The sequence below is a fragment of the Camelina sativa genome, chromosome 10 (genome assembly GCF_030686135.1).
Source record: "Camelina sativa cultivar CO46 ecotype springtype chromosome 10, ASM3068613v1".
Classification (NCBI taxonomy): domain Eukaryota; kingdom Viridiplantae; phylum Streptophyta; class Magnoliopsida; order Brassicales; family Brassicaceae; genus Camelina; species Camelina sativa.
The window spans coordinates 8485776-8502550 of record NC_141889.1 but is presented as its reverse complement, the minus strand read 5'-3'; the positions used below and the strand labels follow the sequence as shown (position 1 = coordinate 8502550).

Genomic DNA, 16775 nt, shown 5'->3' with positions numbered 1-16775 from the left:
TAGTATTAGTTAAATTAGTTAAGACCTAGCTTGCACGGAAACAGAAATGAATACGCGAAAGCGAAACGTTTCGGAAACAAAAAACAATATTTTTCTAAAATTAAAAAATGGAATCGTTTTGGAAACATATGTATATCTATCTAGATATATATATGTATATACATAATATAACACCAAACATTAAAACCTATATCAAGAGAAATATTTTTTTTTTGGTGAGAATATCAAAAGAAATATTTGAAACAACACAAATTCAAAACATAAATATTAAATAGTTGAATTAAAACACTAATAATATTATATATTTACAGTATAGCCTCTAAAAATTAATAATCTCTATAAATAAATAAATATATTCGGCCCCAAGTTGGGACTAGTATAATTTTGGACATAATTCTATAATATAATAAGATAATATTTCTTTTGAAAATCCTTTGTAAATATATAGTCCCATCAATAATTATATATAATTATCTAAATATATGTATATATATACACATTAATTTTTATTAGAGTTCATTTTTAATATTTTTACTATGTAAAAATCTTTGAGTACTATTTTCAAAACATGATAATTGTTATTTTCATTTTAATTGATTTTATAAAAATATTAAGTATAACGATTAAATCTTATTTTTAAACTTTTTACTAAATTAAGAAAGTCTATTTATAATTTAATAATTATTAATTTATCGAAAAATTAAAATCTTTATAAATTAATAGAATTTCATGGTCCCAATATTATTAATTTATACATGTTTTATTGTATTTGTATTAAGAAAATCTATTATTTTATTTATTAATTTTCTAAGGTAAAAAAAAAGTTTTCATCTTCTTTCGAAACAAACATTAAAAAGAGTTTCTATACAACACACTTAAGCTAAAATAATGATTTAAACCACAACAAAATCGTTTTAAAAATATTTTATTGTAGGAACCAGTCATCACCCCATCGACAAAATCGTTAAGCCATTATGAACATCACAAACTTAAGGCAAATATTCTCTCTCTTTCTCCTCTGTACATATTGATAGTAGAATATGTCATATATACTTTCATTTGATCATGTGCAAATCTTCTTCTCTTAGACTAGTTTACCACTAAAGGGCAAAGACGGTGAAGATTCTCCACTGATTCTGCTAGGAGCTGGAGTATTCCTCCGCGACTGACGTTTGGTGGGAACAATGATGGCTTCATCCTCAAACTTCCCGAGCTTGTCATCAATGTCATCATCGTCTTCATCGCCTTTGAAAACCGGATGAATGTATGCATTCTGCAAGTAGCCTTTAAGGTTCAGGTTTGGCTCTCTTGCGGTTTCCAATGTATCTTTCATCATAGCTTCCTGTAATACAAGAATGATTCATATTTGGTATATGATTGGTGAATCTAAAATGTGAAATGGCTGTTGGAAGAAACAACAAACCTGTAAAGGGTATCTGATGAAAGCTGGCTCATAACGACCTTTGCAGAAGTGGTGGAAACCGATGGTAAGCACAGGTAAAGCAATGAGAAAAGGTGCAGCTAATGCAGCGTGCTTTGTTCCCAATAGTCCCATCAGAAGCAACTGTGATATTACCAATGCTGCTATGACTCGTCCATGAACGTCTGGCCAGAACGCTGCAGCGCTCTCGTATTCTTGATTGTATACGTTTATGATCTAACAGAAACAGAACAATAAAAAAAAGATGTTCAAGAGTCTGCTTTAAAACAAGTTCAACCCAATTGAGGAAGGAATAAGAAACTTACTTGGTGGCGATACACAATGTAAGCAAGGGCAAAGAAGACCAAGATAAAAGGAAGAAGCATCGGTGTCACAGGAGCGTAAACAAGACCGAGTAGGAAGTAGAGCTGTATCCGAGGCTCACCAGTGTTAAAACCAATGCTTCCCGGGTCCATTGCTTCCTCTCTGTCTTTCTCAGTCTTAACCAAGAAGGCGTTTTTAAGATGGAACATGATCAGAGGTTTCAGCATTAGAATCTCCCCAGCAACTCCTGCCCAACCGTCAACCATTATATAAGTTATGAAGAAAGTTGCTTTCATCGGTATCGCCACACCAATGGTCTTGGGGATTTGGTTTGGGGACTGGTTGAGGAAAGAGTTAAGCTGTTCAAACGCAGCTCCAGTGATAACGCTTGCAAGAAAGACGTTTACTAAGTTGAAGATGTAATATCGAAACGCCGATCGTCTCTCTAAAGATGAGATCGACGTAAAGCCTTCAAATTTAGACATGATCATCAGAATGGATGGAAGAAAGGCAAGGAAAAGCTTCAGTGCAATACCCGGTAGGAAACCTTGTATCACTGATTTCATGAATTTACTGCATAAAAAAACCAAACCAATCGTCAGTCCAACATTAGTAATGTTTCAGTTTGTTCAACATCAATAAAATAGAATGTGAAGAAGAAGAAGAAGAAGAAGAAGAAACTCACTCTTCAACAATAAACTTCAAGAACGGAGCAGCTTTCTCAATCCCTTCAATGGTAGCAAGAGATTGAACAAACGCGATGGGGATAATGAAGAAGAAGGTAAGGAAGAAGAAGGCAACATGCATGATCAACCTCCTTACTGTCAGAGAAACATATGGAATAGCAAGATTTGACCAATACACATCACGCGGTTCTGGAGCCCATTCAGTCAGCCATTGGGTTGGGTTTCGTGTCTGTTGAGTCTGAGCACAAACCGCAGCAGCCCATCGGGTTTTAAAGGAGACAAACGCTGCTGGCATAATGGACTTGGGATCATTCACCACTTCCTCCCTTTCTTTACCAATCTCTTTTGATATTTTGTCAATTTCAGCAATGTAATGTTCAATTGCATCAACCTTTTTTCCCCATAGCCCAAGAAAGCCAAGCTGGTTTGTGGAGGAAAGCATAAAAAATGTCAACTTAATAGAACATAACAAGACAGTCATAATAAATAAATAAAGATTGAGAATTTAAATGAAGGTACCTTCACCACAATTCTCTGAGTGTTATTCCTAGCGTATTTGAGCTGGTAGTAATCAAGCCAATTCTGCAGCTTTTTCTTCTCTTTCACCAAATCAGCAAGCTTATTTGCATTGCATACAACCTACATATTGTAGTTAGACGTAATTAATGAAAGTCAGAACTCAGGAAGCTTAGCATAGTCTCACAACATTTGTTATGTTTTCTCAAGAAGATCATAATTCAAAGAAAACTCAAAAGGTTTCAAATTTAAAGCTTCTAAGGAACTTGCCTGATGTGTCAGGTAGTGATCAGGATGATTGACCAGGAAAAAATGCTCCACCAGTTCACTTACAGACTCATCTGCGTCCGGCGGTACATTTCTAACAAGAACCTATCACAAATCCCAACATATTAGATCGTTGGCCACAACTTTACACTCTGTTCAGTATTTAAAGTTCAAACCAAGGTAAAGAAAGGAGTCTTACAGTGAACTGGTCAGGTCGACGAGCTTCTGATGCAACAAACTGGAGCCTCATGTTAGCAATTGTCTCATATTCTTTCATCAAAACATAACAAGTCCAGATGGTAAAGGCATAAGCCATTACTATATGGGTCCAAAACCTGTCAAAACATGAAAAAAGTCAAGTCATTGTAGCTCAAAACTTTACCTGACTACAACATTTGTGACTGATGGAAACATAAAAGACTAAAAGATGGTAAGGTCTAACGCACCTCACTGAATACTCTGGAATATTTGAAACAGATAGTTTGTCAATGTCGCTGGAAGTTACATTCCTTAGATGCTTAGCCATCTCCAATGTGTTATTTGTCCAGTTGACTGGCACAAGAACTGCCCAAGCAAGCACTGCTATTGGAGCAAAGATCTTAAGCCTGCGCATATAAAGAAAACAAAAGCCAATGTTCATAAAATCATTAAGGAGACAAAAAAAAGTTTCCCTGAACCTTTGCTAAACTTATATATTACTCTTCCTACAGCTAAAAATAGCATACAAAATAGTGACCCTTTTGCTACTTTGTCAATTAGATTGGATTAAGACCAAATCAACCAAAAAACTACAAAGTGAAGAACTTTACCCCAGCCAGTAAATCCGGAGATACACAACTGAATCCAAACCGGCATGATCAATCAGCTCAGGCTCAGGCATTTTCAGAGCCTCTGGCATCCAATTCAAGAACTTCATATAAGACCTGAAGTCAAGATTCACAAAACGCTGTGCAAAGGCACCACCACGCGCAGGGCTGCTTCTTATCCCCTTGAGATACCATTTAGAGAAGTAAACTCTATCGTTGAACGGCTGAAGCCTCAAAACCGCAAAGATAATGAAGAAAACAAAAGCACTGAGGATGTTTATCCCAGCTGATACTCCAATATCCTGAAGTGTCGCCATTTCTTAATAGTCTTGATCCCGTAACTGACAATTCAACCTGTGACAAAATACAAAGAAGCAGCAAACTTGTTACTACCCCAAGTTCAAAATTGAAACTTTGCTGATTTGAAATCAACTAAAGAAGCTAAACTCTTAGAACCAAATCAAAATCTTTTGAAACTTCACAATTCAGAGTGCATCAACTTCAGAATCTAAGTGAAACCCCAGGTAGTTATTATAAGAGAACATGTAAAAGGCCAAAACTTTAGAAGCAAACCCAAAGAAGATCAAAATTCCAAAGCAGTTCGAATCTTTTTGACAGAAACATTAAAAAAGTACCAGCCATGAAACAACAACAACAACTCAAGGGCATCAATAAAAGTTAGCTTTTTGTGAGCTACCCTCAAATTCACTCCACCGCAACAATGAGATCCAGTGATGTAATTTCAATTAAAATAAGGAGAGAAAGCAAGTTGAGAAGAGAAACCCTAAAGCAGAGGAGTGGAATAATAAGAGACAGAGTTGTTTTGGATCACTTCGAGATACATCCAAAGCTAAGAACTTTCTCTTTTCCCTCTAATCCATCTCTTCAGTGAGATTAGTTAGTAACACGCAACACACAAATCCTAAAACCTCATAGAAAGGTAAGAAATTTCTAAACCTACGGAATAAAAACTTTTTTTTTTTTTAAAGAACTGTTTAAGATAATGTCGCTATAGAAACTGATAAGAGAAGCAGTTACGAAGGGCTTAAGATATAGTATTTAAGAGATTGAGGCTTGAGAGATCGTACAGTCGCTAGGAAGAAGACGAACAGAGCTTTTTTTTTTAATGTTATGACGCTCATCGGCTTAATATATTAATGTTATCAATTTTTATATATTTTCATTATTATCGTCTTTTTTCTTTAATATTTGGAATAATATTTTATTCTTAGTGCCGTTGGGGGCTTTTTTTTTTTTTTGTTGAAAGGCTTATTACGTACGTTAGTTCACCTACTAAAACAAAGTAATTTAGTCGGTCGATTATATTATTATGTTAAGAAGAATTAGATTAGTAATTCTGAATCTTCCTTTGTGTTAGCTTTTTTAATCAATTGTGATATAGACGCAAAATCATTTTCTTCGTATATATATATTTTATAATTATTGTCTGGCTGCTAATTGTAGTAAGTGGGTTTCTCCTTTATTGAATTATCAAATAAATTAAATCCATTGATGTTCCTTCTCGAGTTTGTTTATGCTGTTTTTTTTTTCTGTGTAAGAAAAAAATAGACAACAATAAAATGTAATCCGAGGTTCTCTTGTTTATCTATGTCAAGAGTGTTTGCTCACTTCGGATGTTGATCTAGGGATATTGGTTTGTCGATTAAAGTAAGTGCCAAGTGAGAACTTATCACCAATTTTTTTAAGTTTAGTAGAACACACGAAAATAGCAAGTTTTCACAAGTTTCTTTTGTATTCATCCTTATGCTCGTTGAAGTTAACAATGTCACCAACCTGATTGTTTGTTAATAGTATAAGTGTTTTGTCCAATGATTGTTTCTATTGTGTAAACCATATCATTTAGCGGGAAACAATTGTTTTTGGCGTTTTACATAATGAGAATTTATTGAGTGGTAGCTAAGTTTTGTTAGTTGAAACATGGACTTTTTTGTAACGGGCAGAAAAATGTTTTGATAGATATTTTGGATCACTCGCAAACCGAGCCAGTGTAGTGCACGTACCAACTTTTTTAGAGATTCTAGCGTTACGATTGGGTAAGCCATGCGCTTATCGTGGGGACACAGGTTAGTAATTAATGACCGCACTCGCGGACGTGTGACTGGTGATTCTTAAGACAATACTTAAATGAGTAATTATGTATTTTTGTTAAAGTCTGAGCTTTATGCTGATGATGATAATCATGCAAGATGCGGTGTTCTTTCATACTCCACTAAAATATAAAATGGAGTCAAATATAAACGAAAGAAAAGAAAGAAGAAAAAAACGAAATTGTTGAATTATTGAACTTTGGAGAATAGATTCTAGCAACTTATATAATTTCATTCACCTTATTAGTGGCCACGACCATCATTATACGTGCATGGATATTTTCAGTTCGAATCTCGAACCCACTAATATGCTACTAATATTAAAACCAGTTTGATTCGATCGGTCAAAAGATTTTAGGTTTACAAGTATACATCACGAGAAAATAAATCTTCAATGTTTTGTCAAAACATTGATCCCAAACTTCACAAACGTCAAACGATGACCTTTATTACAAAAAAGAAAAAAAAAATTACGAAATGTCATTACGTCACAAACGATGCTCCAAAAACATATCGAATCTGAAATTGGTTCGAGAGGAAAAACTTCATACCGCTTCGATATTATCCGGACATTAGTATAAATGTATAGCAAACTTATAAAATTATGGGCCGAAGTCCAATAAGGCCCTTTTCAAATAGACCTAAGTAGGGGCGCAAGATGAACAAATTTTCATATCCTTCCAACCAAATTGGTTTGGTTGCTCAGAGGTTATTTTTTTTCAGTTCAACGGACTTGCTTTGTTTTCTTCAATGATTTATATACAGTTTCGTTTTCATTTCCTCGACAATAACTTTGGCATGTCCTCACTTATATTTGTTGTTGTAACTTGTTAAACTTTCGTATTCATCTCTATAAGTGATTAGGTATGATAAGTTATAATCATGAACAACAAAAACTCATTTTCCATGATTCATTGTAAAACAGGAAATTATTCCGAAATCAAGTATTTGAAAAGCATATATACTAACTTTAAAATGTGGTTTCAGGTAGAATACACTTATAGGTACTCTATTTGGAAATATATTAGTTGTAACTATATAGAAAGCTCCAATCACATCTTTAGTTTGTCCTTCACAAATATCAGTGATTTTGATGCATCAACAAATCAAAAACTCGTTAGAAGGTCGACATATGAAAACATGTAGTTAATGTGATTGTAATTTTCTTCGCTGCATGCAATTGTTTGAAATGATTAGCTCAACAACTCATCTAAATGAATTTCTGATTGTGATATCTATATATTACAGTAAGTAACGTTTTCATGCAACAATAACACTTTGTATACATTATTATTCCAAATAAGTATTCATGCAGATAAGCGACTACTACCTCGTGATTTTGACAAGGTATGCCGTCAAAAAACATATCTAGTTTCTGACTAATTTCATCATGGCCAAATTTGTCTCTGTACACTCTACACACTGCTTAACTGCTTAAATATGTTTTTATGGTGGTGATTCTATTAACTATATCATTCACATTGTCGTTTATGTACGATTAGATGAGGAGAATATCTCTATCTGGTACCATCCTAACGAAAACATTTAATTTGGCAGAACCTCAAGAATGTTCTAGAGGCACCTCCCATGATGTCAGGCGTTTCATCTTCTAGTTCAAATTTGTCTCTGCATACTCTACACACTGCTTAACCACTTAAATATGTTTTTATGGTGGTGATTCTATTAACTATATCATTCACATTGTCGTTTATGTACGATTCGACGAGGAGAATATCTCTATCTGGTACCATCCTAACGAAAACATTCAATTTGGCAGAACCTCAAGAATGTTCTAGAGGCACCTCCCATGATGTCGAGTGTTGCATCTTCTAGTTCAAATTTGTCTCTGCACACTCTACACACTGCTTAACCACTTGAATATGATTTTATGGTGGTGATTCTATTAACTATATCATTCATATTGTCGTTTATGTACGATTTGACGAGGAGAATATCTCTATCTGGTACCATCCTAACGAAAACATTCAATTTGGCAGAACCTGAAGAATGTTCTAGAGGCACCTCCCATGATGTCGGGCATTGTATCTTCTATTTCAAATTTGTCTCTGCACACTCTACACACTGCTTAACCACTTGAATATGTTTTTATGGTGGTGATTCTATTAACTATATCATTCACATTGTCGTTTATGTACGATTCGACGAGGAGAATATCTCTATTTGGTACCATCCTAATGAAAACATTCAATTTGGCAGAACCTCAAGAATGTTCTAGAGGGACCCCATGATGTCGGGCGTTGCATCTTCTAGTTCAAATTTGTCTCTGCACACTCTACACACTGCTTAACCACTTGAATATGTTTTTATGGTGGTGATTCTATTAAATATATCATTCACATTGTCATTTATGTACGATTCGACGAGGAGAATATCTCTATCTGGTACCATCCTAACGAAAACATTCAATTTGGCAGAACCTCAAGAATGTTTTAGAGGCACCTCCCATGATGTCGGGCGTTGCATCTTCTAGTTCAAATTTGTCTCTGCACACTCTACACACTGCTTAACCACTTGAATATGATTTTATGGTGGTGATTCTATTAACTATATCATTCATATTGTCGTTTATGTACGATTTGACGAGGAGAATATCTCTATCTGGTACCATCCTAACGAAAACATTCAATTTGGCAGAACCTGAAGAATGTTCTAGAGGCACCTCCCATGATGTCGGGCATTGTATCTTCTATTTCAAATTTGTCTCTGCACACTCTACACACTGCTTAACCACTTGAATATGTTTTTATGGTGGTGATTCTATTAACTATATCATTCATATTGTCGTTTATGTACGATTTGACGAGGAGAATATCTCTATCTGGTACCATCCTAACGAAAACATTCAATTTGGCAGAACCTGAAGAATGTTCTAGAGGCACCTCCCATGATGTCGGACATTGTATCTTCTATTTCAAATTTGTCTCTGCACACTCTACACACTGCTTAACCACTTGAATATGTTTTTATGGTGGTGATTTTATTAACTATATCATTCACATTGTCGTTTATGTACGATTCGACGAGGAGAATATCTCTATCTGGTACCATCCTAACGAAAACATTCAATTTGGCAGAACCTCAAGAATGTTCTAGAGGCACCTCCCATGATGTCGAGCGTTGCATCTTCTAGTTCAAATTTGTCTCTGCACACTCTACACACTGCTTAACCACTTGAATATGTTTTTATGGTGGTGATTCTATTAACTATATCATCCACATTGTCGTTTATATACGATTCGACGAGGAGAATATCTCTATCTTGTACTATCCTAACAAAAACATTCAATTTGGCAGAACCTCAACAATGTTCTAGAGGCACCTCCCATGACGTCGGGCGTTGCATCTTCTAGTTCAAATTTGTCTCTGCACACTCTACACACTGCTTAACCACTTGAATATGATTTTATGGTGGTGATTCTATTAACTATATCATTCATATTGTCGTTTATGTACGATTTGACGAGGAGAATATCTCTATCTGGTACCATCCTAACGAAAACATTCAATTTGGCAGAACCTGAAGAATGTTCTAGAGGCACCTCCCATGATGTCGGGCATTGTATCTTCTATTTCAAATTTGTCTCTGCACACTCTACACACTGCTTAACCACTTGAATATGTTTTTATGGTGGTGATTCTATTAACTATATCATTCACATTGTCGTTTATGTACGATTCGACGAGGAGAATTATCTCTATCTGGTACCATCCTAATGAAAACATTCAATTTGGCAGAACCTCAAGAATGTTCTAGAGGGACCCCCATGATGTCGGGCGTTGCATCTTCTAGTTCAAATTTGTCTCTGCACACTCTACACACTGCTTAACCACTTGAATATGTTTTTATGGTGGTGATTTTATTAACTATATCATTCACATTGTCGTTTATGTACGATTCGACGAGGAGAATATCTCTATATGGTACCATCCTAACGAAAACATTCAATTTGGCAGAACCTCAAGAATGTTCTAGAGGCACCTCCCATGATGTCGAGTGTTGCATCTTCTAGTTCAAATTTGTCTCTGCACACTCTACACACTGCTTAACCACTTGAATATGTTTTTATGGTGGTGATTCTATTAACTATATCATTCACATTGTCGTTTATATACGATTCGACGAGGAGAATATCTCTATCTTGTACTATCCTAACAAAAACATTCAATTTGGCAGAACCTCAACAATGTTCTAGAGGCACCTCCCATGACGTCGGGCGTTGCATCTTCTAGTTCAAAAAAACTGAAATCCCAAATAGTTCGCAGAAGAAATCGAATCAAACACTAACCAATTATTTGAACAAGAATCGGTTACTGTTGGGGTTCCAACATTAACACTTTGTATACATTACGATTTCATGCAACAGTAATATGAGTTTTCTTCGCTCCATGCAAGTCTTGTTCCAAATAAGTTACGATTTCATGCAACAGTAACACTTTGTATACATTATTATTTATATATATTTCACGTTGAAAGAATCCAAGACAAGATCACGGGATTTCATTCCATGGAATAAAGTCTTTCTTCCAATACATTAAACAAGCATGCAGTCTAAATTCTTCCATATATCCCTTTAGTTCTTTGTTTTTTTTTTTTAAGAATTCACTAAGACAATACAGAAGATAATAATTATTTATTTCAGTTACAATATAATAGTAATAATTTGAAAAGAATAAAACTACATGACAAAATAACATAAAACCACACAAAAATAGTTAATGTTTTACAGTGTCCAACGAATTATTCTAGGTAAGACCGTAATAAGATCATGTATGGTTCTACCATTCAAATTCAAATCTCGTTTAAAATTTTTGTATGAAAAAAAAAACAAAACAATATAGACAATGAAAAGAGAAAATCAATTATGAAATGGGGTAAAGGATGATTTAATAATCATTGATGTTCTTCTTCACCTGTCAATAATAATTATAAGATAGTGTATTAAGCCAGATTGGATCCACACATGATTTCACTTTCAGCCTTTAAGTATAAATTCTGATAACTGTATACATATATAGTTTATATACATGTACACACACTCATTGATTAATAAATAAAATAACTCCTGTGACTATAGAGGAGGAATCATAATTTTTCATAAAAGTACAAAAAAATAATATAACATGAGAACAGGCCAAAAGGTAACATTATGCTCATGGATTTCATGAGTGGACAATATATTTTTTTACTACTATATATCTCTATGTTAGTTCTATTATTAGTCGTTTTCACGATATACTTTTGTCCATAAATGTATGTCGTTTTCGTTTTTTGCTTCTCTATATGATCTTTACAAAATAATTCTCTCTAAAGTTATTAAAAACAAAAAAAAAAACCTTGCAAACTATAACAACCTTCACGTGTTTTTTTTCTTGCAATTTATTTGTATGTTTATAATTTGTCAAATCACTGCTTAATAAAGTCAGCCAACTTAAATATCTATGTGATTTATCTTTCTCACCAATAAAAACCCAATTTGGCAAATTTCATTTACATTTTATGTCGTACAATGTTATGAATTAGTAGGTCAACTGAATTAATCAAATTAGGAAAAAAAAATGATGAAATTATTCCGAAAGCTTTGAACAGTATAGCAAGTACAAATTATATTGGTAACCAAATGAAATGTGTGAAGTTAACTCGAAGACGTGGTGTACTTATAAGGAATGCAAGAACACAAGTAGCTAGAGAGAATCACAAAATAAAAAAGGCTTTGGAAAAAGCAAAAGTACAAGACAGAGAGAGAAAAAGGCAAAAATAACCCAAAAAGAACGCGAGTCAAATGTTGCCTCCCCCCAAATTTACTATTTTTTTTACTCCCAATTTTAAATATTATTCAAAATCTGTTTTATATTATATAGTAATTCCTTAATTACATATACTTCAAAAACTTTATAATATATAGAAAAATAAGAGCAAATTCCAAACTCCCACCGACACAAACACCAACAAACACAAGTCAGAGATCACTTATCATCAAAATGGGTCAAGAAATTCAACAATCTCATCTCAATCACACAATTATAATAACAATAAGATAGAATATAAAAAGACTTGTATAATCATTCGTATTAAGAATCTTGCATTATAAGTTAAATGAAGTCTTAAATACGTCTTTATCAAATTAATGAACATATGATGAATCTACGAAGAAACAGAGGTTTTTAATTAAAATAATATTACAGAAATTAAAATAATATTTTTAGAAATTAAAAAAATAATATAGTTTTCTCTCTCTTCATAACTCGAGCAAACCTTTGGAATCAAATCTCTCTCTCTCTTCTCTTACTACTACTACTTACCTATCCCTTTCTTTAATGGCGATGCTTCTTCTAACTACTACTACTACCCCCACTCACTGTTACTCATCTTCTTCTCCTCCTTCTTCTTCTTCTTCTTCTTCTTCTTCTTCTTCTTCTTCTTCTTCTTCTTCTTCTTCTTCTTCTCTGTCACTGTCTATTCTTTCTTTTGGACCCTTTCATGGAGATGTTTCTTAATCCTCCTCCTCCTCGTACGTGATCAAACACACCGACACTGCTAATGGCTTCTGGAGATAGAGCTATGTTCACTTTTTTGCTTCTCTTCTTCGCTTCGATCTCTGGATTCTCTCTTGTTCGTTGTGTTACTGATCCATCTGATGGTAAAGTATTAAGCTTTTTATGATTTTTGTGACTTTTTCTTCTTACTTTGTTTTTTGATCATCTCTTTTTGTTTGGGATCTTCTCTTTGTGATTTGAGAACCTGAGATTGATGGGTTTTAGTAAAGCTGATTACTTTAGATTCAGATGATAAAACCCTTTTTAGATTCTGTTTTGATGAGTTTTGCATTAATGTAAAGATTTTGATGATTTTGAGGCAATCTGTTTCCTGAGAAGCCGCCGGAACTAATGGGAAAATGGAAATGATAATGCCGGTTGGCAAAATTAAAAAAGGCACCAAATTTAAGATCTTTCTTCTTCACTCACATGTTTTTACTTTTTTTTTAGCTCAAAAAGGTAAAATAGTAACTTTATGGTAGATTTTTTCTTGGTTCTTTATAGATCCTTTGATGAGTTTCATTTGACTGACATATGAGTTGTTCTCTTCTTATTGGTCTTATTGCAGTTCAAGCACTTCAGGTTTTGTATACTTCACTGAATAGTCCTTCACAGCTAACCAATTGGAAAAATGGTGGTGGTGATCCATGTGGAGAGTCATGGAGAGGGATTACTTGTGAAGGCTCAGCAGTTGTCACTATGTAAGAAAATCAGCTTTTGAACTTTTTTTAATTTCTACTTGCATGGATTTGATTGATTCTGGAATGTCTTATGTTTGTTGTTGTTGTGATTGGAACAGAGATATATCGGATTTAGGAGTCTCTGGCACTCTTGGATACTTGCTTTCAGACCTAATGTCACTCAGAAAATTGTATTGGCTTTGGAATTTTCTCTGTTTTTCTGTTTGTTTGATCTTTGTGTGTTTTTAAGATTTTGATTTAACAACTTTGGTCTCTCTCTCATTTTGGTTACAGGGATGTTAGTGGTAACAGCATCCATGATACACTTCCATATCAATTGCCACCGAATCTCACAAGCATGTAAGGATGTGTTTGTTCTTATAGTATTTACTCACAGTGTTCACTTTGAAACTAACAGTTGACAGAAATTGTAATGCAGAAATCTGTCGAGAAACAACCTAAGTGGTAACCTTCCATATTCCATATCTGCAATGGGTTCTCTTTCATATATGTGAGTTTGCTATTATAGAACCATAGATTGTGAGATGTCTTGCATACTTCTTTTTGTCCAGGTATTAAACTGTGAAATGTTATTGTTTAGGAATGTAAGTGGTAATTCACTTTCAATGCCGATAGGAGATATCTTTGCCAATCATAAATCACTCTCAACCTTGTAAGATCTCTTTACCAATCTCTTTATCATAGTCATCACTGCCAAGTTTCTAGTTTCCATTGATCTATTGCTGTTTTATTCAGGGACCTTTCTCACAACAACTTCAGTGGCGATCTTCCGAGTTCTTTAAGTACAGTGTCCAAACTTTCCGCTCTGTGAGTGCTTTCAGACTTTCATTGTTGCAACGCGAATTAAGAAGTGCCAAAGGGAATTCCTTATGATGATGATATCTTCATTTGTGACAGTTATGTTCAGAACAATCAGTTTACAGGTTCCATCGTTGTTCTCTCGGGTTTACCTTTGAAAACTCTGTAAGTCTCATTTCAAGTAGAGGAAAGAAACAAATACATTATATAATTTCCCAATCACACTTACCCTATGTGTTTTCTTGGCAGAAATGTTGCAAACAATCATTTCAATGGATCCATACCTAAGGAGCTTAGCTCTATTCAGACCATAATGTAAGCTTTCAAAAAACAAACCTGTTAAGTTCTTTACTTTGGAGTTTGCTTTCAGTTTAAACTGTAAGTTCATGTCTTTGATATTCCTAAATGAAACAGATATGATGGTAACTCCTTTGATAACGTCCCTGCCTCTCCTCAACCAGACAGACCTGGCAAAAAAGGGAAACCTTCTGGTTCTAAGAAACCTAAAATTGGTACTGAAGAGAAATCTTCAGAGTCTGAAAAGGGTTTGTCTGGTGGAGTAGTCACTGGTATAGTGTTCGGATCTCTATTCGTTGCTGGTATTATAGCACTTTTTCTTTACTTGTACCTTCACAAGAGAAAAAGAAAAGTTGGAGGAAGCACAAGAGCTGATCAAAGAAGTCTTCCACTTAGTGGAATAACTGAGACGCAAGAGCAGAGGGTAAGAATTGTAGCATCCGTTGCAGACTTCAAGTCTTCGCCTGCAGAAAAAGTAACAGTTGATCGGGTTATGAAAAACGGGTCAATTAGTAGAATAAGATCTCCAATTACTGCTTCACAATACACTGTTTGCTCTCTGCAAGTAGCAACAAACAGCTTTAGTCAAGAAAACATCATTGGTGAAGGTTCTTTAGGCCGTGTCTATAGAGCAGAGTTCCCCAATGGAAAGGTAAATTATAACTTGATAGGTTTCTACACTAAGATGCTTTCTTTAGACTAAGTTTCTGTGTGTAACCTGTTTCTAGATAATGGCGATTAAGAAGATCGATAATGTAGCACTTTCATTACAAGAAGAAGATAACTTCTTAGAAGCCGTTTCAAACATGTCACGCTTGAGACATCCAAACATTGTTCCCTTGGCTGGATACTGCACCGAGCATGGTCAACGTCTTCTAGTCTATGAATACGTGGGAAATGGGAATCTAGATGATACGCTTCACATGAATGATGATAGAAGCATGAATCTTACTTGGAATGCGCGTGTTAAAGTGGCACTTGGAACTGCCAAGGCTTTAGAGTATGTGCAAATTGTTATGATTATCTCTTTAATGAGCAACATTCATGTTAAACCGGAGTTTATTTTTCTGTTGTTGTTGTAACAGGTATTTGCATGAAGTTTGTTTGCCTTCAATTGTACATAGAAACTTCAAATCGGCGAATATATTGCTAGATGAAGAACTTAATCCTCACTTATCAGACAGTGGTTTAGCTGCTTTGACACCTAACACTGAGAGACAGGTAATAACAATAGGAAGAATCAGATTTTGAGCTACTGCTGTTTATAAGTCTTTCATGGTTTATGTATGTCAACAGGTTTCAACTCAAATAGTGGGTTCATTTGGATATAGTGCTCCAGAGTTTGCATTGTCGGGAGTTTATACTGTCAAAAGTGATGTATACACTTTTGGAGTAGTAATGCTTGAGCTCCTAACTGGTCGGAAGCCTCTTGACAGGTTTCTTTTTTTCATATTTTTAGTAGCCAATGTTGTACAAAAGCCATGGATTTGATTTTACTCAAGTGATTTGTGTTTTTTGTATGTGTGTTTGATAGCTCAAGGACGAGAGCAGAGCAATCACTAGTGAGATGGGCTACACCGCAGCTTCACGATATAGATGCTTTGTCTAAAATGGTTGATCCTTCTCTTAATGGCATGTATCCAGCTAAGTCACTGTCTCGTTTTGCGGATATCATTGCTCTCTGTATTCAGGTATAATATCATCCAAACTCTTGATAATGTCCGAGTTGAACAAAAAGCAGAATGGTTTTGTAACGTAACCGTATCTCTCTGTTTGTTTGTTGATTTAGCCGGAACCAGAGTTCAGGCCTCCAATGTCAGAGGTGGTACAGCAACTAGTGAGATTAGTTCAAAGAGCAAGTGTTGTCAAACGAAGATCTAGTGATGACACTGGATTTTCGTACAGGACACCTGAACACGAGCACGTTGATATCTCATTCTGAGTAATGATCCAAATCAACATTTAAGCTCGAGTCATTTCTGCATTGGAAGCTAAAAAGCAGTTTGAAAACTCCAGAGACTGAGAGTTTTCCTCAAATACATAAAGAGAATCTGATCCAAGGGATGCGGGGTGGTGAAGTAAAGAAACCATCTTGGTGCAGTGCAGACGAAACTAAGAACTTGTATGTTTGTGTATTTCTGTGAGAGTCAAATTAGAGTACATAACCATGTTACAATCATCTTTCTTGTACTTTTTTTTTCCTTTTGTTTTGCTCGAATAATCAAGTCTGAAACCTTGGTTGCAAGTTGCAGCTAATAATATTTCAAATTTTGCCTGATTAAGATTTTGGCTGTTGA

The 16775-nt window shown here is 34.8% G+C and overlaps 2 protein-coding genes across 6 annotated transcripts; one reads left to right on the top strand and one right to left on the bottom strand.

The window, feature by feature from the left end:
* Positions 1–909: 909 nt before the first annotated feature.
* On the bottom strand, positions 910–5175 carry LOC104718103 (hyperosmolality-gated Ca2+ permeable channel 1.2). 4 transcript variants are annotated; one of them, XM_010435779.2, is made up of 10 exons: positions 5108–5175; positions 4023–4373; positions 3660–3818; positions 3413–3548; positions 3217–3318; positions 2950–3069; positions 2430–2851; positions 1747–2317; positions 1424–1657; positions 910–1342 (listed from the first exon to the last, which is right to left on the bottom strand). In XM_010435779.2, the coding sequence occupies exons 2-10, from the start codon at positions 4334–4336 to the stop codon at positions 1085–1087; spliced, it is 2316 nt and encodes a 771-aa protein (XP_010434081.2). In that variant the 5' UTR covers positions 4337–4373; positions 5108–5175; the 3' UTR covers positions 910–1084. The 4 variants fall into 4 exon arrangements, with proteins under 4 accessions (XP_010434081.2, XP_010434080.2, XP_010434079.2 ...); XM_010435778.3 differs by having other exon boundaries at positions 4655–5162; XM_010435777.3 differs by having other exon boundaries at positions 4717–5162.
* Positions 5176–12390: 7215 nt separating this feature from the next.
* On the top strand, positions 12391–16760 carry LOC104718101 (protein STRUBBELIG-RECEPTOR FAMILY 8). Of its 2 annotated transcripts, none has more exons than XM_010435772.3 (15): positions 12391–12786; positions 13251–13383; positions 13482–13553; positions 13657–13722; positions 13802–13873; positions 13964–14035; positions 14119–14190; positions 14281–14346; positions 14431–14496; positions 14596–15130; positions 15207–15478; positions 15564–15699; positions 15775–15914; positions 16013–16169; positions 16268–16760. In XM_010435772.3, exons 1-15 carry the CDS (start codon positions 12687–12689, stop codon positions 16418–16420), a joined length of 2112 nt encoding a protein of 703 aa, XP_010434074.1. In that variant the 5' UTR covers positions 12391–12686; the 3' UTR covers positions 16421–16760. The 2 variants fall into 2 exon arrangements, with proteins under 2 accessions (XP_010434074.1, XP_087324616.1); XM_087468490.1 differs by having other exon boundaries at positions 12466–13141.
* The last annotated feature ends 15 nt before the right edge of the window (positions 16761–16775 follow it).

What these genes read in the sequence shown, in the direction of transcription:
- LOC104718103 (XM_010435779.2), bottom strand. Translation starts at nt 4,336, where the DNA reads ATGGCGACACTTCAGGATATTGGAGTATCAGCTGGGATAAACATCCTC. An exon ending in TTGAAGTTTATTGTTGAAGA is followed by an intron (nt 2,318 to 2,429) that starts GTGAGTTTCTTC and finishes TTTTTTATGCAG; the next exon opens with TAAATTCATGAAATCAGTGA. An exon ending in ACATTGTGTATCGCCACCAA is followed by an intron (nt 1,658 to 1,746) that starts GTAAGTTTCTTA and finishes TGTTTCTGTTAG; the next exon opens with ATCATAAACGTATACAATCA.
- LOC104718101 (XM_010435772.3), top strand. Translation starts at nt 12,687, where the DNA reads ATGGCTTCTGGAGATAGAGCTATGTTCACTTTTTTGCTTCTCTTCTTC. An exon ending in ATGGGTTCTCTTTCATATAT is followed by an intron (nt 13,874 to 13,963) that starts GTGAGTTTGCTA and finishes GTTATTGTTTAG; the next exon opens with GAATGTAAGTGGTAATTCAC. An exon ending in GGTTTACCTTTGAAAACTCT is followed by an intron (nt 14,347 to 14,430) that starts GTAAGTCTCATT and finishes TTTTCTTGGCAG; the next exon opens with AAATGTTGCAAACAATCATT.